Source organism: Oenanthe melanoleuca, chromosome 1A, assembly GCF_029582105.1.
Source record: "Oenanthe melanoleuca isolate GR-GAL-2019-014 chromosome 1A, OMel1.0, whole genome shotgun sequence".
NCBI classification, from domain to species: domain Eukaryota; kingdom Metazoa; phylum Chordata; class Aves; order Passeriformes; family Muscicapidae; genus Oenanthe; species Oenanthe melanoleuca.
Genome location: NC_079334.1, coordinates 38,546,133 through 38,561,864, shown reverse-complemented (window position 1 = coordinate 38,561,864; position 15,732 = coordinate 38,546,133). Strand labels below are relative to the sequence as shown.

The window sequence follows — 15,732 nt, the reverse complement described above, 5'->3', positions numbered from 1 at the left end:
GAAACAATCTTGATCATGTCAAGTGGTTTAATTAAATCAGTGTAGAGAACCCCACAATTCTAGTGTATTCAGTTTGCTTTTGAAAGAACAGATACAATTGTCCTGTCACACCTTTGATAACTGAAGCTCTGAAGAAAACTAGGTAGGCAGGGCTGCAGTGTAGCTAAGCTAACAGTAGAAACTGAAGTTCCTTGACAGCTTTGGAAATGAGATAAAGAGGTTCTCTGAAGTACCACATCTAGGGTGATATTTCATCCTGCAGCATGGAAGATAACCTGTTACCTTTTGTGAATGACACCCCTCCTCCCCGGCTTGTGAGAACATAATCCTTTCTCTGAAAAAAAAAAAAAACAAGCAAAAAACCCCCAAACCACACTTATGCTCTTAACTATTGCATGAAAACTGGAATTTGTGCTGCTTGTAAAATTCTGTATCCATCCTGTGTTTGTCTTCTATAGCTGAATTAACTGTATTAAACCTCGATTCAACCATACTCTTCTCTTTGGTAAAATATTTATTTCAGTATCTTCTACGTATTTTAAAGAACTTCGTGTTGTGTGAAAAGGTATAATTCCAATAATTTCAGGTAATTGTTTTCTCTTTTTGTTTTTGCCTTTCAAAATAAGGGTTAGTACCTAATAAATTGCAGTGATCTGTGGCTTAACATTGGAAAAACCTGGTTTTAAGAAACATGGTTACCTATATTTGATACAAGTCTTCAACCTTATCAGGTTCATCAAATTCACATCTAAAGGTCCTTTGGGCTGTCTTGTAACCCATGGTGATGATGCTTGGGAATTCCTTTAGCAATAATACATCACTAATTCAAGGGGCATAGGAAGCTGTACTACAATCCCTTCAATGAAGCCAGTGCAAGAGACACTTTTTCCATCACAGACAGTGACAGAGATTGACAAAAGCATATATGTTTAGCTGCTGCTGCTCTTCCAATCTGGAATGATACAGTGATATTCAATTTAAGGTAGTAAAACAAAATACATTATGAGTGAAATAAAAAGTAGCTTCCTATTCTTCAAAGTGCTCAGTAATACCCTGTGTCTTCTCTAAGCTCTCTTTTTGGTCCCATTTCTGGTATACATAATAAGGCTTTTTACTATTCTAGCATTTCACACTTTGCTGATTTCCATGGTAGTTCTTTCCCTCATATATGAAAAACTCTATCTAAGTTTAATTTAACATGATTTTGAAAGGTTTTTTTGAGAAAAGACAAAGTTCATCTTTATTTTCATATGCTGCAGTGCCCTGGGCACACTTATCTACCAGTAGGATGTTACATTAAGTTAGAAGCAGTTTAGTCTTATGCTGGTGGTAGGATCTGGCTGAGATCTTCCAGTCAGTCAAAAGGACATCAAAGTTATTAGGAACTGGAACAGGCAAAGCTTGTTTTATATAGGTAACTACACTAAACGGTGAATTCTCCATTTAGTTACTTTTGGATAGCTCGGTGTATAGCTGCTTCCATAAATATCAGTGTGTATTTTTTTTTAGTTCATAAACAGCTTGCAGAATTGTTGATCCTCTGGGTGTAGGATCTCTGCAAATAATCTCACCATTCTTTATCCTTGGATTAAAACCATGTGCTGGATAAACCTAGTTATAAATAATCAGCACATAATTTCCTCAACCCCACACCTTTTCAGGTCCCAGGTCTATGACTAGGCCACCCCAGATCACCTTCTCCAGTATGGTGTAGTGCCCAGTGTACAATATGCTGGTGACCTTTCACCCCACCCTTGATTTGCTGGAGCCAGCTTCCATGAGTAAGGCTGGTCCATGTATTTTTCAGTGTTGCTTAGTTCTGTAAAGTTCTATTGTATACCCTATGTATAATTTTTAATAAGGGGCAAAAAACTTCACAAAACCATGTGCTGTTGATAAAAGACTTTTCCTTAAACTATAGGCAGTTCAGAGATAGATGCACTATCACCAGCATATTTAGAAATATGTTTCCAAGAGAAAACAGACTGTTGTTACAGGTGTTGGTGACTTGCATTCTCTCTGTGTATTCTTAATAAGAACATATTTAGTTATTTAGGGAACTTGGCAGTAGGTTTGATATTAGAATAGGAGCTACCTTTTCTAATTTCTAGTTGGTAATTGTATTTTATTTGTCTTTGTAATTTACATAAAAAACAGGTTTTCTATGCTATATCTCCAGGCAGTGAATTTTCTCTTGGTTAGTGCTTGTCTTTCACAAGCAGTGTCTTCCACATGACTTAATTGTGTTTGTGTGACATGGTTTTTGTTTGGGTGGCATACAGAAGAGCAGCAGTGTTCGTGTATTTTGGATGTACTTTCAAGATTTTAAAAGATCAGCAGTAAGAAGCACAGACATCTGCCCAAAACAGAGACTTTCTGACCCTTGGAATATAACATCTTGAGTATGTCAAATTTTTCTAAAGTAGGGATTGCATTGGAAAAGTATTAGCAGCAGTTTGGAACATCATTTTTTCTTGTTGAGATTTTTAATCTTAAGTTTAAACTCTTGAATTTACTTATCTCAGTCTTCAAAGTAAAGCTTCCTTCAAGCCTTGAAAGCTATTTTACTAGGCTATCCCCTTTCCTTTCTGTTGCTGCTTTGTTGGCCCTTCTCAAGGCATGGAGCTGCCTTATCTGAATCTGAAGTGCTCCTTGGTTCCTTTTCTCATGACACAATCTTCTCTTGTGACTCCCACAAGCAGAATTTGTGAACTTCAGAGAAGTTAATATTTATTTTATTATTTCAGAATGTGTTTCATGGCACTATTCAGCTTTTTTCGTACTCTGCATTTTGATTTTTATTTTTCTTCTTGCATCTCTTTTATCCTCTGGTATGTTTCATTTCAGATTTTTAGAAGCTTCCTATCATGTGTGATCATTTAGGACTACAAAAGCCCTGTCCTTGTAGAGAGAGCATTCTTGACATGTTACTGCACTACAGATGCAGTGCAACATCCATCTTAAGGTCTCCCTATTTATTAGCCAGATGGGCAGCAAATTTCCCCAGAAGTGGAAGAAATGAAAATTCTCCAGGCAGTTAGAACTGTATGGTTAACTTCTAATTCCAAAAATTTACTTCAGGCATTACATATATCTGTCTTTTCTTGGAGATGTAGTGCAAATCCTTTCTTTTCAAGTATGTGTTATTTTTTAAAATATCCTGAATTCCTTCCATGTGGCCTGGATATAAGAGATGCCTTAAATGTAGAAGTTTAAAGTATGAAACGTTCAACTAAATATGATAGGTTTTCTTCAGTGTGGTAGGAAGACTCTGTGAAACCTTATTTGCTTGAATTCTTTCATATGCAGAGGAAACTTTGTTCTGAGTAAAACTATAAATGTATTAATGTATGAAAAAGACATTTCCTAACTCAATGGTATTATACCTGTCAATAATTAGTATTTAATTTATTTTTCTTTTTAGCATTTCATCTAGACAGAAGAAATTCGCCTCCAAACAGCTTGACACCATGTCTAAAGATTCGCAATATGTTTGATCCAGTTATGTAAGTAAAACCAGTTATCTATTTGTATTTCTGCATTCTTTTGGAAGAGTCAATTTCTTACCTCTGAAAGGGCTTTGGAAGAAGTGAAAAAACATGAACATGTTAAAAAAAAAAGAAGCAGGTTGTAAAAAAAAAAAGTTACTTTTAACATCTATGAGAAGACAAAAAAATCTTCTGTCTTTCATTGTATTGCTCTCTGTCTTTGGCTCACTTCTTGAAGAATGTGGCATATAGTCAAACTCTTTGGAGCAATGACTGATCTTTCTTCATTAATTAAATTTGTAAGTGTTCAGTTGTATCAACTAACAGCGAAGACTCATGTGGCCTGACAACAACTGTAAGTTTTTAAAGTACTGTTAAATATTCTGGGGTATTTGGATTGCTACAGAGCTTGCACAGTTTGCATTTAAAAGGCTGAATTTAAATCACTTTTTACTTTATGGTTCTGTGACTGCCTAATTTTGAAGCAAATGGATTTTTCTAGTGGGAACAAATTAGTGCTGCATACTGGCTTCTAATGCTCATGTAATTCTCATAATTCTGAAATACGTACTGTGTGTTAATAAGTAACAAGCCTTATTTCATGTACCAAGAGTTAAGGAAAAAGATGTAATTTTTTTGTATCTTCATATGCTCCACTATTCTGTTATGTCCCCTTTGGCTCTATACTAGATCTTGGTAGGAGTTGAAAACTAACACATAGGTTATGCCAGATAATCCTGCCTAATCTTTGAAGTCTCTTTGTCCACTGTAAAGAGATACAGGGACTCCAATAACTTATCTGGAGTAAATTATTCCTTAATGTGATTATACAAGGGAAAAATACAGATGCTATGTCATACAGGGTAAATATGAGATGCTGTTTAGGACTGAAGAATGTGAGAAGTTGAGTGGAAAGTAAAACCTATTGATTCAGACAGGAAATAGGAGAGGACATTCAGCGTATGGACACAAGTGATTGCAAAGTTTGGGTGTATTTCTTCAGCCTTTTTTCTAGCCACACTTAATTACTTTAGTTCCTTACTTTATTAACTGAAAACCTGTTAGTTATTTTAGCTGAAGACAGTGTACCCCTAGCATAGAGAAGTACTTCAGAAACCTTTTCTCAAAGGCTTTAACTCTTAGTGACTAGTTGAAGAGAGCAGCTTCTGTGGCTTCTATAATAATTTTCAGGTTGCAGTAGGGTGAGCAAGACTGAAATTTTAGGTGTTGTTCTTGAAGCAAATTGATCCTCCTGTAGGAGGATTAAATAAAACATGAGATTTTGCAGAGAATTTTAAGTGATATCAACATCCTTGTTGTCCTTGCTTCAAAGAAGTCTTTGTGAGCTTTATTGGTTAGTCTGAGTAGTGCTGAAATAAGTCCATTCCTGAAGCGTCACTGTAATATTTATTGGTATGTTCTATTGGCTACTTTCCTGTTTCAGAATGTTAACAATTCAAAATGTCTGCTGTTAATGGAACTAATTACTGAGGTGCTATTTTTGTCAGAACAATCCCCCTCTTTAGCCTACATTTTTGCTGTAAACTTTTTCAGTACTGACCCAGTCCATGCCCAACATGTGCATTAAAAAGCCCCCCCATTTATAGACTAGGAGTTGTTGTGTTTTGACACTTGTCTTCAGGGCCTATGTCCAGTCAGTTACTTTGAACATTGCAACTTCTGATACATTGACATTTTGTAGACCTTTTCTTTTGGAAATTAACTTAGCTCCATTACTGGACTGCTGGATTACATTCATAGTGGGATACTTCATCCAGTCCCATATTGTACTCCTTAGTGCATTCTTCTGTGTCTTTCAGTGGACTGTTGCTTAAGGAAAAAGTTCTTATCATACTCTTGGAGTTATCTTAAAGAAAACGCTAACAGAAATCCAAAGCCCTCAGTGCAAGAAAAACTGTGTTATTAATCTGCTTGTGTCATTAGAGGAAGGAGGCTTATGTTCTTGTCCCAGACCTGAAAAGGAAGAATCCTCTCACTTGACCCCTAAAATACAGAATGTACCAGTGTCTGTGATTAGATTGTTAAGTATTGTTTTGACGTTTGCTATGGGTGCAAGGTTTGTTTAATTAAACTAGTTTTACTTGCTCTTTAAGTGACTGTATACTAACAGTAATTATTGAATTCTTTGAAGTGATACACCAGTAGCTGTTAGAAGCAGCCCCATGATACAGGTCTTTTTTTCTTGACCTGAGAATCATCTGGGAATATGCCAGTTAATTTGTTTTTATTAATGTTAGCACAACAAATAATCATCTGTCTACTGAAAAGTCAGGGAGGACTCATATCAAGAGAACAGCTTGTCCAACTTGTTCACTTGTGCATTGTGAACCCTCACATCACAGCAGCAGACTTTGTTGTATGTTCTAGATATTTATTGTGCAAGGCAGAAACATGTTTCTTAACTATCAGTCTAAGCATCATTAGGCCCATTTTAGGACAACACCCCACACCCCAAATAGAGGTTATTCCTTTTCATTTGTAGGGCTGAATTTTCTAAAGTGGATTATAGAAGCCAATTTACAGTGTATTCAGTAGGAAAAGTACTAAATCTGTCCCAGAGGCATTTACTAGAAAATTACGTCAAATTACAGAGATACCAGACTCAGTGGGAAGTATGAGAATATTGTGAATGTTTAAAAAAGTGTGTAATCTGTGAAATCTTTCATTGTTTGCCTAGGGAAATAGGTGATCACTGGCATCTAGCAATTCAAGAAGCAATCTTGGAAAAATGCAGTGATAATGATGGAATTGTTCATATTGCTGTAGACAAAAATTCACGTGAGGTGAGTGTCTTTCCAGTAGCATTTTAGTACTTTGTTCATCCTTTTCAGCTGGACTTGTAAAAACCCCAAACCCCTCTCTCTCTCACTTAGGGCTGTGTGTATGTCAAGTGTCTCTCCCCGGAGTATGCTGGAAAGGCTTTCAAGGCATTACATGGCTCCTGGTTTGATGGTAAGGAATGGGAGTTTATAACAAAACATGGGTAGAAATTGTCCATGGGTGCAGTTGGAGTTCTTTTAAATGGTGAAATGTTTTGTTTCTAAAGTATTGAGCAGTAAAAAAAAACATGGTTAACTAATTTTGATGTAATGCGATATTTGTGTTTTACATGCTGAAGCAAAATGCAATAGTACTGAACTAGAAGGTTTTTCTTTTCCTATTTCTTTGCCTCATAGGAAAGCTGGTAACAGTAAAATACCTGCGACTAGATCGGTATCATCATCGCTTCCCCCAGGCTCTTACTTGTAACACTCCACTGAAGCCATCAAACAAACACATGAACTCTATGTCACATCTGCGTCTTCGGACAGGCACAACTAATTCTCAGGGAAGTTCCTGAGAAAACTTTCTACAACTGCTAGGACTGTTACTTGCAACAGGAATGTTCCTGTTTGGCTGCCGTCTTCCTTTTTTAGTGCTTTTTGTATGTAATACTTTAATGAATTAAATAAAAGTTTGAACGTTCCAGAAGTCTTGTTTCCAAAGGGACTTAGCAATGAGGCAGTAATACTGAGCTGACAAAAAGAAAAAAGTTGCTTCACAAAGTTTTCCGGGGCTATAGTAAACCGATGCATTTAAGTTTTGCATGAGGAATACCAATTTCATTATACATTTGCAGATGTGGTGACGTATTTTTGCACCAAGAAGTGTTTTTGATAATACAAAAGCATGGAGAAAAGAAGACTTCCTGTATTTCCATAGTTTCCTGTGAAATAATCTTGTGGGTATTTTGTAACAAGCAACCTGCAGTTCCTGATGGTGAATAAGTTAAAAAATTCAGTCAATATTAGTTTTTTGTTTCCGTATAAGAATCTTTTTTCTGCAGCCGGGGTGTGGGGAAAGTGAATTTGGCATTAGTGGTTGCGTATCAATGTGAGGGAAGATGAACTGATTGTGGATGTACTGGGTTTTGTATATAAATGTAAATGCTGGTGGTGGCAAAAAGGGTTGTGTTCTGTGAGGATGTCTGCATCGAAGCAGCAAATAAGCTTCCTATTTTATTCAAAACCTATTGTTTTATATGGTTTTGGCTGTACCATGACAAGAGGCCAAATACCTAAAAGTATCAGATACAGGTTAAATATCTTTTATAGGTTTTATATAAAATATCCGATTGATTTTGTGTGAAAGGTCTGATACCAATTGTAATGAATTCAAATTTGTGAGCAATAAAGAAGCAGTTGGCAGATACTGGAAAAATATTTTGTGAAAAGCTGTATTTATTATACAAGTGTCAGGGCTGTGACAAAATACCATTGGATTGACATTCCCAGTACATTATAACATGTTTTAATGAACCATTTATCTGTTAAAATTTTAAAAGGTACGTACTTCCTTGCAACAATTTTTGCTCATGCAAACTAGTGCAGCTGACAGTAAATCTTGTAAATTCCAAATGAAAACTTACTAATGTTTACCTGGAAGTACAAAATTGTTGCTGAGAAGCTTAGTTGCAAATCTAAGATTATTGGCTTTACTAATCCCCACTCCTAAAACAATTTTAACTATTATCCAACTGAACATCCTGTAGGAGGTGAGACTGGAAGCATACCAGTCCCACAAATTTTACTGAAACTCACTTTACTTTGTAGATATGATGGATTTGCAGCATGAACTTGCACAAATAATGCACGTTTTTCTTACGGTTAAGTAAACATGATGCACACTATTCTGCAACAGGAAATCCTATTGTGCCTTACCTTTGTGCTTTTGTGGGCACCATGTTTATTATTGGAGAGTTTGTTAACCGAAAAATTTTAAATCCTCGGTTTTATGTCTCAGATGCTAATGGATGAGTATATATAATATATAATCAGCCATGCAGAATTCTGCTTACCAAGGACAAGTACATATTTTTGATGGGTAAGTGGATTGTGCCAGGTCTGGTAGATTTTTGATGAGTTTTATTATATACATATATGTATATGTATAATATACATGTATATGTATTATACATATGTATATAAACTAATTTTGTTGTATTTGATGTGCATCATAGTGATTTGTTAACCTGACCTTAGTGACCCCATCTTGTGACCTGTTGCAAGAGTGAATGTAAAAATAGCTGTGGCATTTTGAAAGGTCGCCTCGATGCAAATGCATCTATCTTGCTTCTAAGATATATTTCTTGTAAACACTGTACATTTTAATTGTAATATGTACTATTATGCAGCTTATTTTACCTTAAACTGTTAAGTTGACTGATATCCCTTCCTGCAAGACGGGGGAATATGTATAATATCTGAACATTTGAGAAAAATCAGATGTTTGTTGTAACTTGTCACCCTATCCTGTAAAAACAAACAAAAAACCAAACCAGACTCGAATTAAAGGTTTATTAGGGGTTTTTACATGTGTCTCACCTTCTAGTGATTCAAATGCTTTTCTCATCTGGGGGCAGAGGGGGAGATTAATTTGTTACAGCCACGTAATTAATTTTTGGTATTTGTTGGTGTTGGTGTTGCTGTGAGCTGACACACACAGCCAAGTTTCACTTAGCTGTCAGCTTGACTTTTGTCCTGATTTTGTACACAGGGAGTGCAGAGACATTACCTTGATTCCTAAGTCGTGGACGTGCCGTCTCCCCTGTTAAAGGACAGGGCTAAAGAGCCTTAACCTTGTGCTTTCAGCCTCTTTCTTGTATTTTGAGATACAAAGAGTTATCAAAGGGCTTTAGATAGACTAACAGAAGATATTAGCTTTTTTTCCCTGTCATTATCTTACACTGTTTTAGAATTGTTTTAGTGATAGGTTGAAGGTTTGGGGGACAGGAGGAATAAAGACGGCTGTGTCAGTCCATTATTTACAGCCGTTTGCCCCGCGTGCATAAGCGTGTCCCGTGGGGAAGGGGAGCAGGAGGGGGAAGTTGTTGGATGTTCTCTCCTTTTTGGGAGCTGGGCACGGTGGGCACGGAGCGCTGTCGCAGTTTGGCGGCCGGTGCTAAGCCAGGAGCTGGCTCCCGGCGCCGCGCAGGCAGCTGCAGGGCAGGCTGCTCTCGCCGCTGCGCTCCGGCTGGGCTCTCCCTGGAGCTGCGGGAGCGTCTTTACAGGGGCGAGGAGAGCCTCGTCAGCCTGCCCGAGCGCACCCTTTAACGCTGTAGGACAGGGCACCATGGCCGTGCCGCGGCGGCGGGACGGGACGGGGTGCCGGCCGCCTCCCCGCGCTGCCGGGTCGCGCCGGGAGTCTCCCGGCTCCATGTTCATATTTGGCGTTGGCCGCCGGTGCCCAGGAATTTCCCGTCATGCTCGCCGGGCGGCGGGCCCGTCACCGCGCTCCCGCGGGGCGGGGGGGCCGGGGCCGCTCGCTCGCTCCCTCGGGCCGCTCCCATGCGCGCTGCGCCGCCGCCGCTGCTCCCCGCGCTCTGCCTGGCGCTGGCGGCCGCCGCAGGAGCCGCAGGTAGGAACCGCAGGTAGGAGCTGCGCCCGGCCCCCGCCTCCACACCTCCGCACCGGCCCCCGCTGCCGTGCGGCGGGGAGGGCGGGCCGGGGGCTGCGGCGGGGGCGAGGGGAGGAGCGGCCCCGGGGCGCGGGGGGCCGGGCCGGGCCGGGCCGCACCTGCCGGGGCTGCGGAGGGGAGCGGCTCGGCGCTGAGGGGGACCCCGCGGGCCCTGCTGGCGGCCGAGAACGGGGTTCAGCTCGGGGGTCGCTCGGGTCGGTCCCCGTGTCGCGGAGCGAGTCCCTGAGAGCGCCCGTCGCCCCCCCGTCCCGGCCGCATCCCGGCGCATCCCGGCCGTGCCGTTCCTGCGGCCGCCGCAGCGCCCTGACCCTGGCGCGGCTCCGGGCGTCCTGCGCTGGAGCTGCAGCTCCTGCCCCAAACCGTGCACAGCGGAATAGCTGCCTCGGGGATAAGCAGCGCTTGGGCAAGTGCGTAATGAGGCAGTTCAGCCGCGATCCCAGCTCGCTAAATAGTGCGCGCTGGGTCAAAAAAGGAGCTTAAACTTCTCAAATGAGCTCAGAATTTGAGTTTTTCTAAGGAAGCTCAGTGTGTTCACTGACTAGGTTTGTTTGGTGTTACTCTTCTGACAGATGACAATCGATGCGAAGGATAAAGTATAATTAATTTCTTTCTGTCCCCTGCTCAAGTTGATGTAGCTGTACTTAGTGCATCATAATATTCCTGGAAACAGGAATGAGACTTAATTAAGCTTCCTGTAGCATTGGACTAATTAGCTATAAATGCTTTCCTGCTTGAGCTGAATTTTCAGTCATCACCCTCTTAGCACAAAGACTGCCTGAAAGCGCAGTGATCTTAAACAAGCATAGCTTTATATTAAAATGCCAAATCTAACAGTAGTTATCTGCAGATAAGGCCGGATGTCAACTTTTACCTAGTGATAAATGCTGTAAGGCAGTCTCTGCAAGTGTTCTGAGCCTAAACACAGCGTTTAGGAAAGTATAGAGCCTTACATTACGTATGTCATGCTTTTAGTTCTTTGTTGTTACTATTAAAATGGTTCTGCAGATGTGCTCTGTGGACAGACAGAAGTCAGAATGAGAAATCTGCAATAGCCAGATACATTGCCTTACTGGTATGGCTTGCTTATGGCAAGTCACCTGCGAATGGAACATCCATCTCCACTCCCACTATGGCACAGTGCCACTCATTTGAATCCAGAATTTAATGCTTAGAATTTGTGCTGCTTACGTTCTTGTCCTTGCTGAGTAGACACAAGTGCTTTCTATCTTATTTGCCGATGATTCCCAACTTTTTGTTACGTTGCTGCGTGCCTTTGCAGTTTGTCATGATTCCTTGTCTGCCAAATTTGGTTGGTAGCAGTGCCCTTTGAGTCTGATTCTGGGAGTAGTTTCCATGTGGCTTGTCATCTTAATCAGACATTTGCTCATAGTTTCTAAAAGAATCGCCTGCCTCACTTTAGACATGGCTTATTTTAGAACAGTATTTCTCAACTGTCTTTTAAAATTTACGTAGGGAATTAAATATGGTTAGCAGCTTAACCAGAATTGCTAAATAATCCTAGAATTCTGCGATTAAAAAAGGATTTTTTAAAAAACTAAAGCTCTGCACTGGTTTGTTAAAACCAGTAAAATTAGTGGAGTTAAACAATATATAGTTTAGTCCAGAATGTGGTTGGTCTGTTCTTTTCTCATCTGATGTACCTTGGATCTTAATAATACGCATTTCGAAAGATCTTTTAGGAGGAAAAAACAATTCTATTTTTCTTTCAAAAGAGCAATCTTTAAAAATAATGCCTTTGTAGATGGGTAATGTTTCTATATTTGGTAGCAAAGCCATATAAAGCAGTTGATCCTAGACAAAAATAAAGTCTTTTGACTGAATGACCTTGCTCATTTTTCCAAGTGGTAGCAGTTACATGCTCTCAGAGGGATTAGTTAATTCAGATGTTCACAGCAGTGCGTACTGTAGGAATTTCTTATTTTTTGTTTGTACATGCCATAAGTATTCCTTACAGCTGTTTGGTAAGAGCCAGCTTGTGCATGAGGGAGGTATTTAGTCCTTTGCCCTGTTATTTATGAAGGTATGGGAGGATCTTGTTTACCTACTCATGTTTTGTCAGCTTTGTAAGCTGATACTTGTTTCTGTATCATTGGAGATCCAGCCTATTTATTACATTAGAAACACAAGAAAATTGAATTTCTCTATTAGGTGGATTGTTAATGGTTCTTTTGTTATTTATTTTAAAAGATGGGGCAATAAGAGTCAGTAGAGGGAGAGAACACTCTGTTAAGGATTTAATCTTCTCAGACAGAAGGCTAAGAAGTCTGCCTGTCTGCATCTGACTGGCATTGCTGCAAGCCAGCAATGCAGTAAAGCCATCCAATTTGGAGATAGCTTTGTTGAGCTGCATAATTTAAGTGAGTGTGTCCTCATTACAGAGCAACCCTTAAGCTACATGCAGCATTATATTAGTCATAGGTAAGGAATATGACCTTCTCTTCCCCTTTCTATTATTTTTCTTTTTCTTTAAAAGCTGCAGTTTGAGCAGTGAGAGGAAAGTGGGATAAACATCCACCTAATTATAGCTGGGTCTAGCTTTAGTTTAAGGGTTCCTTAGCCAAAAGACCCCCACAAAAATGGACCCTCAAATTCCTGGTGTGTTTATGACGTTGTGGTTAGGAATTACTGTCGAATAAAGTCCGGTGTGGATTTACCTTTCCCTGAGTAACTCTGCAGTTGGTTTGCTTACTTTGGAACAAACTACAAGGCTAGACAGAAATAGGGTGTTTCTTGCTCGGGAGTAATCATGTCCATACATGGAGTTATTTCAATGTTACTTTCTCCACACAAGACAGAGGTCTTTTAAAAAACCTGAGAACTTTTGGGGAATTTTTTTTTTTTTTTTTGTGTCTCATAGATTAAAAAGTGCCTAGAGGTTAACTTTCTCTTCCCTTACTCACCTTGCTTTGGTAGAATTTATTGTTATCTTTTCAGAGGCTTCATTTCCTTCAGAAGGATCTTTGGTTCTCAGTGACCTATTAATGTGTACAAGCTTAAAAAAAATAGCTCCACAAAACTAAAGATTTAAGTCCTTCTCTGTGGCAATTTGTGAATGTATAACCAACTAGCAGTGTTTTTAAAGTAATTTTCAACTAACCAGTTAAAATGAAGGAAACATACTGTATTATTAACTTCTACCAGAAGCTGAAGAATGTAATTTTGTATTTTAACAGGGGTTTTTGTGTCTTTAGTCTGTGAAGATGCTGATCTGTATTTTTTGCATGAAAATAGGTTAGAAGAATTCTTTGGGAACCCCATTTATGGTGAGGTAATTGGAAATTATAATTTACCTGCTTAGCTCCAGCCTTCTGGTTCTCATTTAGCAACCTCAATTCAGCATTATCTGAAAACCACACAATCTAGCAACTGGAACTGGGAATAAAGAGGCTTTTTGCAATAAGAACTTTAAGATCTGAGGAACTGAATGATACTAGCCCAAAACAGGCAAGAACAATACTTACAGTTATAAGATGCTGACACAGTTTTGCTATCCTCACAGAACTAAATTATAGTTCAGCATTGTTTTGTAAAATAATTAATAGCACAAGTACTTCTTTATTTCCAGAAAGTTTTGGATTTAAACATGATTGAGTTTTTGAGTGTTGCACAAAGTCTAAGGACAGGACTTCTGCAGAGGTCCCCTGTTTGTTTTTTCCTTTCTGTAGCATCTGAACATTAGGACTGATGATTTCTTTGAACTGTGGGCAGGAGTTTAGCAAAATGTACATAGCGTGCTAACACACTGTTTTGTTGGGAAGTGTTACCTCATCCAAGAAATTTTAAGAGTAATGTCACGCATGGCATTTGGAAGTGTTTCCCCACGGGTCTCTTTAACTCCGTGTTCTTCCAAAAGGGGACAACGCCTTTGCGTTTCACCTGACGGAAAACAAATCCCTACTGCCAGGGAATAACAATAGCACTGATGGGATGTGGCTGCCAAATGCCACCACTTTCACTCTCACCACACAATGAAAATGGAAAAAAAAATTCAACACATGGAACCTTAGCAGCTTCCTGGGGAAGTGATCTGTGCCAGTCGTGGCCAAAAGGAAACAGCTCACAAAGTGCTCCTTCTGGCTGAGGGATTGCCCTGTTCTTGTTCCTCTCCATTCCCCAGTGTGTGGTTCTCAGGGAAATCTGCAAGCAAGGCTATTCCAGCTGCCTGCACAGAGAATGTGTATGTTTTAACAGCTTTGAGGACATTCAAGGTGTGTTGGTGGGTGGCAGCTCTTCCAGTACATACAGCACAGTGAGTCTGGTCTTGGCTTTCCTGCAGCTGTTCAAGAGCAAGAATTGGCTTGATATAAAGTTGCTCAGTTGGCTAAGAAAAATGGTTGAACAAGCAAGCTTTGCCACCTGTGTCAGATTGTCACCATCCTGCTGCTGGGAGGAAGCTCGATATTAAAGCCAATGCAGATCCATCCTAACGTGTCCTGATGATGAACAGTCAGAGCTTACATTCAGTTCAAGTTGAATTTGTATACTAATGGGTGATTCAGTAGTGCACTGATCCCGTCTGCACAATACTGAAACCAAGGCTCGCAGGTCAGATTGGTTGGGCTTCACTCCTGCACACCAACAGCACTGTCAGTAGCCATGACACAAGTGTGAGAGAGAGATGGGAATAGAACAGGAGCAGATGCTTTGGCTGTCAGCTCAGGGACAGGTGGAAAAGTAGAGGTGAATCAGTCAACTGTGTGAAGTTACAGCCCTCAGATGCAAATTCAGAAACTCCACAAATAAAGTTATTTGGGTTTTCTATAGTGTTATCATCTCTGGTTTTGAGTGGCTGCAGAAAAGGAAAATCAGCCCTATTGGCCAAAGCCTTAATATTTAACTCCTATGTGCTTTTAGACTGTATCCTTACTTTTTTTCTATTTTTTCCAGAATTAAAATTAGTGCTTCATCAGATCTTGCGTGTGCATGCTAGAAAAATACACTGGGTTGTCAGCACACCTCTTAACAGTTCTTTTCATGAGAGAAACCAAAATGTCTGTGTACATGCTTGTTGTGTGTACTCCTGCTTTTATTAAAGGCAAGCTCACGAAAGGGACAAGATCTTGTAGCAAATTAGCAGCTTGCTGGGGAAAGGACCCACCATATGCTCCTGGTATCTAAACTGCTACCTCATCCAAAAACACAGGGCTTCTTTGATACTTGCCTCTGAACTTGAGAGAGGTACTGACTTGCACCAATTTATTCTAGCAGTTGTTGAACCATGCTGGGAAGGAGTACAAGAGATATTTTGCAAGACTCTGGGTTCTTCCCGTGAAGTCTTAAAATGTGAAATACAGTAGCTGTCTGGGGAAGAACAATCCTTTTATGTTGTTCAGTTACATATGAATTACAGACCAGTACATTTTGCTCTAATGACAGTCAAGTAATAACTGTGGCAGCTATAAAGACACTGTAATAGCTGAGTGAGGTAATGCTGTTTAAGATGAGAGGAAGATTTTCAGAGAATTATCCCATTTCCACAATCACTCTTGTAGACTAAACAAGCCAAGTGCTAAAAATTTTTGCAGGGATTTGGCTTTCTGAACCACTCTTTGTTTTTACTTCTCCTCTGGGCTTTTCTCAATTGTCTCTGTCCTACACCCCGAACCAGAAGTGTATTCCAACTGATACCTCACTGTTACTGAGCAGACCAGACTTCCTCCCCAGTCTGTGATGTATTATGTTTCTCTTTTTAATAAACTGCTGATTGTTATCTGCCTATTTTTTTTCTTTCTTTTTTTTTTTTTTT

General features: G+C 39.9%; 2 protein-coding genes across 8 annotated transcripts in view; both read left to right on the top strand.

Moving 5' to 3' along the window:
- Nucleotides 1–8,860, top strand: part of LEMD3 (LEM domain containing 3) — a 42,263-nt gene extending 33,403 nt beyond the window's left edge. Inside the window, exons 10-13 of the mRNA XM_056516340.1 lie at nt 3,425–3,506; nt 6,187–6,292; nt 6,383–6,461; nt 6,686–8,860. Of these exons, the coding sequence (XP_056372315.1) occupies nt 3,425–3,506; nt 6,187–6,292; nt 6,383–6,461; nt 6,686–6,849 (431 nt within the window). The 3' untranslated portion in view covers nt 6,850–8,860. The remainder of the gene's footprint in view (nt 1–3,424; nt 3,507–6,186; nt 6,293–6,382; nt 6,462–6,685) is intronic.
- Nucleotides 8,861–9,605: 745 nt separating this feature from the next.
- The window catches only part of MSRB3 (methionine sulfoxide reductase B3), a 78,418-nt gene continuing 72,291 nt past the window's right edge, over nt 9,606–15,732 (top strand). For 3 of the 7 annotated variants that reach the window (XM_056516261.1, XM_056516259.1, XM_056516258.1), the window contains exon 1: nt 9,606–9,905. In XM_056516261.1, the coding sequence (XP_056372236.1) occupies nt 9,621–9,905 (285 nt within the window). In that variant the 5' untranslated portion in view covers nt 9,606–9,620. Of the gene's footprint in view, nt 9,919–15,732 lie in introns of all 7 variants that reach the window. The other 4 variants (XM_056516262.1, XM_056516257.1, XM_056516264.1 and 1 more) reach the window with 4 other exon arrangements.